The sequence below is a fragment of the Pantherophis guttatus genome, chromosome 2 (assembly GCF_059756535.1).
Source record: "Pantherophis guttatus breed Tessera chromosome 2, ASM5975653v1, whole genome shotgun sequence".
In the NCBI taxonomy this organism is placed as follows: domain Eukaryota; kingdom Metazoa; phylum Chordata; class Lepidosauria; order Squamata; family Colubridae; genus Pantherophis; species Pantherophis guttatus.
The window spans coordinates 122,938,323-122,950,103 of NC_142064.1; the positions used below are offsets into that span (position 1 = coordinate 122,938,323).

The window sequence follows — 11,781 nt, forward strand, 5'->3', positions numbered from 1 at the left end:
GCTACTGGGTTTTATAGTCACAGCTTGAAAAATTGGCACCTCTGTAAAGATTGTAAATAAAGCCGTAATAATTACTTAGACCCAACCTGAGTTAATTATGGTCTGACAGGAACAGCGTTGAAGCAAAAGGAAAATTTGCATGAGAGGGGCCTAAAATAAACAAGTGTGTCATTTTTATGTGTCTTGCAAGTAATGTGTGTGAAAAAGGAACAGAGCTTTCATTGCATGGTGATTACTATTGTCTTGACTTTTTGGACTTTTCAAACCCCCTCCCCAAACATATTCCTTTCTGGGAGACCTAAAGTTTATTTGAATTTTTTGTTTGTTTGTTTCAATGCAACTCTGGTTTCAGTATATATTTCTTTTGTCTGATGAAGTTTGTGAAGAAAAGCAATATATTGAATTAACCCAATGAACTGCATTTTATTTCTTGGTTTTATTGCCACATTACCCTCCTGAAAAACACACATAGAAGGAGAGAGAAAAAGGTGGGAAAGAAGCTCTGATTTTGTATTTTTGGATCATATTGCAGGAGATGACCAGACCGAGGCCAAGGGAGGGGTTAAATATATCATCAATCTGGAATCCCTTTGTGCGCACAAGAGATCTAAGTCCAGTCCTCATTGAATTCAGTTGACTCTTATCTCCCACCAATTTGCCCTGACTGTTGGTCTTCTTGCATAGAGGTAGCATGGAATAAGTTTAAGTTTAAGTTTAATGCAATTTATATCCAATGGACTCAGGGCGGCTCACAACAATAAAATGCACAATTGCACATTAAAACAATATGAAATTAAAATTTAAAACAGTTTAAAATCAACTTAAATCAATTTAAAACTATTTAAACAGTTTAAAATCAATTTAAAACTATTAAGAAACCCTCCCCCCCATCAGTCCAGGCTACGAAACAACCAGGTCTTCAAATCACGGCGGAACGAGCGAAGGTCAGGGGCCATCCGGAACTCCAAAGGAAGTTGGTTCCAAAGGGTGGGTGCGCCCACAGAGAAAGCTCTCCCCCTGGGGGTTGCCAGCCGACATTGTCTGGCCGACGGCACCCTGAAGAGGCCCTGTCTGTGGGAACGCACTGGGTGATTGGAGATTGTTGCTAGCTGCAGGGGGTCCGACAAGTATCCCAGGCCTAGGCCATGAAGGGCTTTATAGGTGATAACCAGCACCTTGAACCTCACCCGAAGGGCAACCAGTAGCCAATGCAGGTCGCGCAGGAGGGGTGTAACATGGGAGTGTCGGGACACTCCCATCACAACCCGCGCGGCCGCATTCTGCACCAGTTGAAGCCTTCGAGTGGTTTTCAAGGGCAGCCCTAGGTAGAGAGCTTTGCATTCATTTGAACAATCTTGATTCCTAATTTCTTGCACCTGAAACATACTGGAGAATCTGACATGGTTGCACAATGAATTCATGTATTCTAGGAATTTGCAACTCTTAAAACAGTATTCTTTATTCAATGCTTTCCTGAAACACAATCTTAATTCCATTAATGTAAATTAATTTTTAATTGAATTGAAGCAAGTTTGTGCCTGCAGGACTACTTCACCTCAAATTTTGTCTGTTTATCTATCTAGTAAGATCTAACAGGTTTGGGATATTTCACATCCAATCTATTTAACAGTACAATAATATATTTTGTATCCCAGAAAGCAGGAATCTGTCGTCATTCTTCGAGATCTACACAGTCCCAACACTGCTCTCTTTTAAAAGACCTAGAACCCCTTTCTGCTTCCTCATTACTGGGCCTCAGTGACATCACTTCTGAATTGGTATCATTGTTACGAATGGTTGTGTATCTCGCACCTCCCCATGACAACCTCTATGTGATTTTAAAGTGTTCTCATTCATCTTAACCATTATAAGCTGTGTTCAGAGAAATAGAATAGAAATAGCTAAACAAATCCATATCCGATTTCAGCTCAGTTTCCAGTATAGAAGTTAAAATTATTTTATTTATTTATTTATTGGTTCGATTTATATGCCGCCCTTCTCCGGAGACTCAGGGAGGCTTACAATGCGTTAAGCAATAGCCTTCATACTTTTGTATATACCTGCTTAGTAGGACTTTCGCCCCCCCCCCCCCAAAATGGTGTTCTTTTTTATACAAAGTCAGCTTATTGCCCCCACAATCCGGATCCTCATTTTACCTACCTCGGAAGGATGGAAGGCTGAGTCAACCTTGAGCCTGGTGAGATTTGAACTTGCAGTAATTGCAGGCAGCTGGTGTTACTTAACAGTGCTTTAGTCTGCTGCGCCACCAAGGCTCTTAAATAAGTTCCTTCTTTTCCCATTTCACCTTCTTTTTAGCCACGAGTTCTATTCTATTCTCTTGTTTGTTGTAGATATTCTTTAGATTTTCGAAATATGAGCAGGAGATACTATTACACTTATTTATGTTCCACCTTTTATTGTGTCCAATAAAATCCTCTCTCTAACAGCCTGCAACCTTGGGGACTTTCCATGCTTTTCTTAATTCATAAAGGAAGTTACCATGAGGAAATTCAGTTGGGTTTTTTCAGTTATCGCATCCTGTCTTTGGTCAAGATTTTTTTCCAACTTTGAGAAATTTTTTGAGAGTTCTCCTTCCCTCAAAATAACTCCCTTCATCATGCCATATTAAAGATATACAATAGACCCAGGTTTTGGCAACAAATACCTTGAAGTCTCTCAGCTCAAGAAGCATATTATGGAAGAAAACTGGCAAAGATAAATAGCTGACATATCAAACTTATTGGAAAATCCTCAAGGGGAATTTAAAATCAGATCAAGAGTGTAATGAATAGCAGATGGATATAATTGTCAATGATTTTCCCATTTACAGTCATTGAAAGATTTAAAATAGATTTAAAAAAAGGCATAGTATAAAGCAGAGAGCTAGAATTTGAAATATAATTGTGTTTTGATGATGAACATGAACTGTAATTATAAAAATGTGCAAACTTGTTGATATTTGAAGCAGAGGAAGAACAAGTTAAAGAATACATGATAACTAAGAATTTTGGTTATACAGATAATCAGTAGGAAAATACACGGTCAAAAAGGTTGAATTCACATTATAGCAATAGCACTTAGACTCATACACCACTTCATGATGCTTTTACAGCCCTCTCTAAGCGGTTTACAAAGTCAGCATATTGCCCCCAACAATCTGGAGTATCGTGTAACTTTAGAAAGTAAAAATATATTACTTATATAACATTTTTCTTCATTTTGTTTTTCCTCAACTTTTTTCTTTGTTTGTATTTTTTGACCTCTTTGCTTTATTCTTTTTCTTTCTTTTTCTTTTCTTTTCATTAGTTTGTATTAGTTTTTATCTTCTTGTTTAATACTTTGAATAAAAATTATATACGCAAAAGGAAACTAATTGCATTTCCCTGGTGCAGTAGACCACTGCAGAAACAGCATGGTGGAGAATGGGGTGTTTTAGGAGACTGAATATAAATCAAATAGTCATTCTATTTAAATATAATGTAAGCAGAGCAGCTAGTTTGGAATAATGGTTAAGGCACCAAACTAGAAACCAGGACATGGTGAGTTCTGGTCCCACCTTAGGTACCTAGTCAGCTGGATGACTTTGGGGCAGTCTTCTTCTGACTTGTTAACTACATCCTGGAACTGATGACACACTGACTAAACTAGATTTAACAGAATAACATTATACTTTGAAAGAAGGTAAAATGAGGACTTTGGAACAGCATAAATCGCAATAATTTGGCCTGTATAATTTAATCTGCTAACATTACTTGTTACTTGTTTGGATACTCTTGTGAGAAACAGACTCACCAGTCAGAAATTTGACAGGGTCATGAAGAACATGAAGCAGCAAGCAATTTACTGCATGTAAAATACTTCCTAGCAAGAACGGATAGCTAGTAGATAGGCACACTGAGTAATACATTTCTCCAACTTTTTATTCCCTCCAGCCCAAACCACAAATCCCTCCCTGCAGCCCCCTTTGACAAAGACCACAGGGTTGCAATCTTCCCAGAATGCCTGTTTCTCCATGAATCTCCCCATACTTAATCTGTTTCCTCACCTTTTCCCAGTTCCCCTTTTTCCAGATTACCTTTTGTCTCTTTTTTATTTCTTAACCTTTCTTGTTTCCTTACAATCCTTGCAGCAGGGATGAAATCCAGCAGGTTCTGACAGGTTCTGGAGAACCGGTAATTCTGGAAATTTTGAGTAGTTCAGGGAACCTGCAAATATCACCTCTGGCTGGCCCCAGAGTGGGGTGGGAATGGAGATTTTGCAGTATCCTTCCCCTGGAGTGGGGTGGGAATGGAGATTTTGCACTATTCTTCCCCTGCCATGCCTACCAAGCCACGCCCACCAAGCCACCCCATGCCCACCAAGCCATGCCCACAGAACCGGTAGTAAAAAAAATTGGATTTCACCACTGCCATGCAGCATAAGTATAATAAATTGAGGCAAGCGGTTAATTAATCTCTCCACTATATATTAGACTTGTGTGGTTAAAACTGTTAACTAATCTGCTTGCCCAAGCTGACTCGCTTATCAGAATGGCAGACCCTTCCTGTTTTCCAGTCTTGAACTTTTTACCTTTAATGTCCCAATGTCCTACTGAACTTTTAAATCCACATCTCTCAAAAATTGCTTTCTTTGCAAAAACAACACTATCTCCACCAATTTCTTACACTCTGGTATCTGCCAGGACAATGGATTGTAGTAAGATAGCAACCAGATTCTAAATTCAGACATCAGTTATACTGTACAGCAAAAACCAAGCTGTACAGTATAACTGGAGGTACATCCTAGATATTGTCTGGCCTTGGCTGCCAATTTAGAATTTTCATGTAACAGTTTCAAGATAGTTTACTAATATTGTATGAAGAGATGCATCAGGATCTCTATTACGTGATGCCAAGTTTTGAACCAGTGATGTTACACAGTTCTCCCCTACCATAGGAAAGATTAATAGCCAGTTCAGTTATGTGAGAATAATGAAGGATGAAATGAAAATGGCAAAATGCAGAATATTCATTTTATTGAAAGTTTTCAAGGAATATTTGAAGAGTTTAAAAGAGATTGAAAATCATCATTTGTATGCAAAGAAACTTGTTCTTCCCAACTTCTGGGGTACACGCATTATGAAAGATTGGTTATACGGTATAAGAAGTAGTATCATTTTCATGACAGGAGGAGGAAGGGAAATGCAGAAGAGAAATGCAGGATTATCCATCTCAGAGCCGGCAGCCACGAGTCCATTCTGACAGATCTCTTCCTTTGCAGTGGTTCCTCCAGGCAACCCTAGAAGTAAGAAGAATATTGCATGTCTTTCCAAACCACATGCAGGAGTGGTTTGTTTGATTATGTAAATCTACTTCAAGAGTAACAGAATATGAGAAGAACAGAATTGGAAGGGACCTTGGAGGTTTTCTAATCCAACTCCCCCCTGGCCCCCGCTCAAGCAGGAGACAGGACTTTCCAAGTGAGTTAGTGGCAACTATCTTTCATTCATCTTTCTTATTGATTGATTGATAAAGTTCCTTTGCTGGTTTGTCAATGAATTCCAGGCTAAAATCCAACACTTTTTTTGTTTTAGCTAAAATACTCCTGACTTTCTATTTGTCACAATAAAGCCTATATGACCAGTAATGCCCAAGAGATACTTTGGTTCCCACATATCCTAGGAGTTCCCACCCAAAGTCTTTGGTGATCACCAGAGGGCTCACAAAATCCTACCCCATATCCTAGAATCCCTCAGAAAGGCATACAGCAAAACAACTTTTAAATTATTCTTAAGTTTTGACCACATAATAGCATTATTGTTTGGTTCTACATTCCCATCTTAACGGTTTTCCATCTAACCATTTGCTGCTGCAGCCCCCTTTCCTATTCAATTTAGGATTGGAGGCTTCACAAATTATCTCCCCCTGTTTCTCTCACTGCATTCTTTATCTACCAGTTCTCTGATCCTGTGGAGCTCCTTCATGGGATCAGAGTCCTGGTGTTTAAAAGGCCATCTGCCAAATTCTTCTGCTACTTGCCCCAACTTGGTACCAAACCCCAATGCTGAACTTGTGATAAAAGATTTTAAAACAAGGGAGAAGCACAAAAGTGGATAATGGATGGGAAATTACTGGGAAGAAATTATCCAGCTATAATAGGTATCAACAAACCCCTCTAGCAAGAAAAATACACATTTCCATATTCAGAAATTGTATTTTACCATCAAGGTCAAAAGTTGTACAATAATGTAAAGAAAGATAATTAACTTTCAAGACAATTCAATTGCTACCCAACATTACAAGTGGAAGGCGTTAATGAAAGATTGACTTACCAGGCATCCATCTTTTGGGGATCACGCACAATTCTCTTAGCACAAATAATATCATCTGTGATGTCATCATTTAAGAAAGCTGCCAGGAAAGACAAATTAAAATATGTCCCAACCCAGATGTTTCAAAAATTTTTTTCCAAAGACTTGCATAATATTTCTATTTAAGGCAGTTTCTTACCCAAGCGGCATTTTAGTTGTAGAACCTCAAAATTTATTATGTAATGCATTCACTTCTTTAACAGTGTAAGCTACTTTTTATACAGCTGGTGTAGAGTATGAAATGCCATTTCTCAACCTCTAACTGTGTAGAGTAACAAGTCTGAAAAGTGTAGAACACTGGGAATCTGTTTTCCCTCTGGAGCTGAATATGCAGATTTCCCGACAGTCTTTCTGCACTCTTGGATAGGAGTGAGAGAAGAATTGTCTCACCAGATTTCTCTGACAAAGGGCAGAGAGCACTAGATCAGGTTCCTTGCTAGTTGGAGTTCTACGGCTGCCTTTAACTTTTGCCTCTGGGCAAGTCATTGACTAATGTTGTGGTAGGTGGTGTTTGGAGGCACAAAGTGAGATATGGCTGTGAAAAGGAAGTTAAAAGATTTGTGAGAATTTGGGAAATGGAGTACAAAGTGGAGGAGCAGATTGAGGAAGGCTAAGAGGCCAACAGAAAATATGGTGGCTAGATACCATCACAGGTAACCCAATCAGGAACTTGAAACTACTTTGAGAGACAGAATGATTTAATGCCAAACTTCATGAAGCACTGGACAAAATTGAACAAGTATAAAGAGCAATAAAGGGGAAGAAGGACTAAAACCCTAACAGTTCTCCTAACAACTCTTGTATTCCTTCATCAAGATAATTTCTTCCCTACACTAGGTGTCTTACCACTGCAAGGCTTATGACAGCCATTAGCTGTAGGGCCCTGGTTATTATTGCACCACCAGCGGCTGTTTATCTGGAAAATCCCATAGTCACGACTGCCATCAGAGTTTGGTGGCCCCACAGCTTGGGTGTTGAATCTGCTCTCATGATAGGCCATACACATCCCTGGAAGAAAGCAAACAAGGAAAGGAGTATAAAACGTTATTGTTATAAATTAAAAGTTAACCTGGTTTCTTACACAGGATATTTAACCATCTTCAATCATTCTTCCCTCAACCAAGGAAGGATCCAAGGACCCATTCCTCTTGAAAACCTGAACCAGGCTAAAATAGAGAGATAGAAAAAGTAAACTCACAGTCGCCCAATTTGGAGCCTTGATATCCATCCATCCCCTCCCTTTTCAGAAGTGAAGCCAGTTCACATTTGGTAAATACTTTGGCTTCATTGGCTGCAATGAGGAGGAAGAGGAGAGTGAGCAATAGGGCCTTCATTGCTACAACTTCTCAGAGGAGGATGTCTGACTTCTCCAGTGCGGCTATTGGATTTTATAGTCACAGCTTGTGAAAGTGGAAACTCAGGAGAGATTGACAACAAAGTATGTGGCAATAGTAATTCCCAAAGTTGAAGCAATAACGGATCAGAAGAGGGTCTTGAGGAGAAAGAGGAAGAAAAAAAATATTTTTAACTCTCATTTTTAATTACATAAGAAGCTAAACCAATTTTTTTAAAAGAGTGAGAAAAGCATTTTTAGCTCTCTGAGGGATCCTGGGTCAAAGGGAATGACGTGTCAAAATTGAACAAGTGATGGTTCCAATTGCATGATTAAAGCCCCATCATTTTTTATGTGTTTTGCATGTGACATATGTGAAAAAGGAAGAGGGCTTTTATTGTGTGGTGACTGCTGCCTTCTTGATTTTTTGCGACCCCCATCCCAAAGACATTCCTCTCTCTCATTTGGTTGTGATTTCTGTCTGGTTGTTTCAATACAACTCTAGTTTCAGTGCATATTTTTTGGTCTCATGAAGTTTGCGGAGAAATGCAACATACTGAAATTACTCAGAGAACTGTATTATTTCAGTTTGGTTTTATTGCCTTATTATCCTCCTTGAGGGCACATAAAGAGGGAGAGGGAGAAAGATGAGGATGAGGCTCTAGTTTTGTATTTTCTGCTCTTATAGGAGAATCTGACATGGATGCACAATGAATTCATACCTTCTAGCAACTTGTCACTCTTAACAGGATGCTTTATTAAAAACTTTCTGAAACATGATCTTGAATTCTTTTAATTTAAAATTTAATTTAATTTGTTTGGCTTGTGGCCGTGGTGAGATATATATATTTTTCTCCATCATGATCTGAAATTGCTGAATTCTGCAACCGGGTTTTGTAAATTATTCACGGTATGGTTCACTACAGGCTGACTCTGACTCTACACAGGCTCTTCCCGGAAGGCTATCCAGGAGCCAGATCTGGTCCGGAAGTGGGCAGCAGAGGCAGGAATGGGGTTAGTTAATTGCCACTTGGTTTCTGGGGGAATTCAAGGTACTGGTTTTTATCTGCAAAAACTCTATGTGGTCACAGGATGCCTGATCTCCAATTTTATCTGTCTATCTAATAATATCTAACAGGATTGGCATATTTCTGATCTGACCCTGCACCTATTAACAGTGGTGTCCCTAAGGCAGCATTTTAGGATCCACACCAGTGGTAGGATTCAAAATTTTTTACTACCAGTTCTTTTTTTTTTTTTAATTTGATTTTTATTATAACATATAGTGATACAATCGGTACATTTTCGGTTCATTGGTGCAATTATATACATATATACATCTACATGCATTATTACTTGTCTTTTCGTTTGATATTGTTTCTTAAAGCTAGATTTAATTTCAAAGCACTTCAAGATAATAGTACTCAACTCTCTAAGGCTAAATATAATACTATTCATATAGATTTTGTTAATTAGTTGATATTTAACCTCTATTTCCTTCTTTATTTCTTTTCCCCATCCATTCGTACCACATGTCCCACACGCTATAAAATTCCGAATCTTCTCTGTCATTAATTTCTAAAGTCAATTTGTTCATTTCGGCGCACTCCAATATTTTTCCAATAACATGTTCTTGAGGTGGTATTTGTTTTTCTTTCCAATACTGGGCAAAGGAAATTCTAGCGGCTGTCAGAATATGTATAATTAAATACTTTTTCTTTTTTGCATATTCAGTTTTCAAAATTCCCAAGAGAAAGGCTTTTGGGTCGAAATCAAAATTTTCTTTTATTATTTCTCTAATCCACATCCATATCATCCTCCAGAATTTTTGTGCCTGATTACATGTCCACCAGCAATGGTAAAAAGTACCCTGCTGATGGTCACATTTCCAACATTTAGGGCTCGAATTGGGGTAGATCTTCGCTATCCTGGCTGGGGCCATATGCCATCTATAAAACAGCTTGTATTGGTTTTCCTTGTAAGCCGTCGCCTTTGTCATTTTAAGATTATTATTCCATATTGAATCCCATTCGTTCAGATTTATATTCTGTCCTATGTTTTTGGCCCATGCTAACATCGGTTCTTTAACTACTTCCTCTGCCATATCGTACTCCAATAAGTAATTATACAATTTAGCTAGAATTTTGTCGTCCGTACCCATCCATATCTTGTCAAATCCATTTATGCTCGTTTCAATGCCAAATTCCTCCTTATCTTTTTTATATCTAGATTTAATTTGGTTATATGGCCACCAATCTATAGAAATACCTTCTTCCATCAATTCTTCTCTTGTTTTAAGGTTCCCTCCCCCATCTAATAATTCATTGTATCTGACCGTTTTACCTATTTCTAGTATATTTGGATATATTATAGCCTCCATGGTGGAAAGCCATCTCGGAATTTTCCTATAGTGCTTCTGTCTCATCTCTCCCCATATTTGTATCAATATCTCCCTTATTTTATGTCTATGGAAATAAGTTTTTATCTTCTTCCCAGTATCCCAGAGATATGCATGCCAACCCTTCTGGAGATCATACCCTTCTAAAGTTAACAGTCTTTTATTTCTCAGGGTTGCCCATTCTTTCAGCCATATTAGGTTTGCAGCTTTTTGATATAACTCCCATTTAGGTAATCTGAAGCCCCCTCTTTCCTTCTTGTCCTGTAAATTCCTAATTGCAATCCTTGGTTTCTTTCCCTCCCAAATAAATTTCCTGATGATACTGTTGAGCTCCAAAAAATTTTTTTTATCTAATTTAACAGGGACCGTTCGGAATAGATACAATAACTTGGGTAAAATGCTCATTTTTATTGCCGCGATTCTGCCTAATAATGATATCTGTAGTCTTCCCCACTTTTCCAGCTCCTGTTTGATATTTCTAATCAATGGTAAATAATTATCCTCTCTGAGGGCCGAGCACTTTGATGAAATCCAGACTCCCAGGTATTTTACCTTCTTGGCGGTTTTGATCTCCATTGATTCTTCCAGTTCTTTTTTCCTTACCTCTGTCATGTTTTTTGTTAATAATTTAGTTTTGGATTTATTTACTTTAAGGCCTGCTACCTCCCCATACTTGCCCAATTCTTCCAGAATTTTAGTGCCTGATTCTAATGGTTCTTCCATGATTAACACCACATCATCTGCAAATGCCTGTGTCTTATATATCTCTTTTCTGATTGTCAAACCCTTTATTTCATTATTGTTCCTAATCTTTCTCAAGAATACTTCTAATGCTAGAATAAATAGAAGTGGGGATAGAGGGCACCCTTGTCGGACCCCTTTTCTAATTTGAAAAGCCTTAGTTAATTCTCCATTCAGTAATATGTTGGCCTTTTGTTTTTGATAGATTGTGGATATCGTATTGACAAAATTTGATCCGAATTCCATTTGGATAACTTGTTGTTTCATAAATTGCCAATTAAAATTGTCGAATGCCTTTTGGGCATCGACAAAGACCAATGCCATTTCTTTATTCGGGTGTTCCTCATAGTATTCCAATATGTCTATTATCATCCTTGTATTATTCCTGATTTGCCTCCCAGGAAGGAATCCATTTTGATCACTGTGTATTAATTTATTCAAAATTATTTTTAGCCTTCCTGCTAAAATACCCATATAGATTTTGTAGTCCGTATTCAGGAGGGAGATTGGTCTATAATTTTTAATTAATTTTGGGTCTTCTCCTTCTTTTTGGAGGAGAGTAATATACGCCTCTCTCCATGATTCTGGAATTTTGGATTCTGTTAGGGCCTCATTATAAATTTCTAACAACTTTGGTAATAAAATTTCCTCCAAATCCGAATTTTTGTAAAATTCCCCTGGAAGTCCATCTGGGCCTGGGGATTTGTTCTTTTTAAGTTTTGATATTACCATCCTTAATTCTGTCATCGTTATTTCTTTATTAAGTATTTCTTTATCCTCTTCCCCGATTTTTGGAAGACTTTCTTTTGACAAGTATTGGACCACCTTTTCATTAGGAATTTGTTCTTCCGTATACAGAGCCGCATAATACTCTCGGGCAATCTCCAATTTATCTTCCTGTTTATTGTTAAGGTGGCCTTCCGGGTCTTCCAATTGATGAATTATGCCTTTCTCTTTTTC

The 11,781-nt window shown here is 38.1% G+C and overlaps 1 protein-coding gene across 1 annotated transcript; it reads right to left on the reverse strand.

The window, feature by feature from the left end:
• Positions 1-4,997: 4,997 nt before the first annotated feature.
• On the reverse strand, positions 4,998-7,820 carry LOC132709507 (lysozyme C, milk isozyme-like). The gene is made up of 4 exons (XM_060683376.2): positions 7,548-7,820; positions 7,196-7,357; positions 6,311-6,389; positions 4,998-5,277 (listed from the first exon to the last, which is right to left on the reverse strand). The coding sequence occupies exons 1-4, from the start codon at positions 7,681-7,683 to the stop codon at positions 5,211-5,213; spliced, it is 444 nt and encodes a 147-aa protein (XP_060539359.2). The 5' UTR covers positions 7,684-7,820; the 3' UTR covers positions 4,998-5,210.
• Between the last annotated feature and the right edge of the window lie 3,961 nt (positions 7,821-11,781).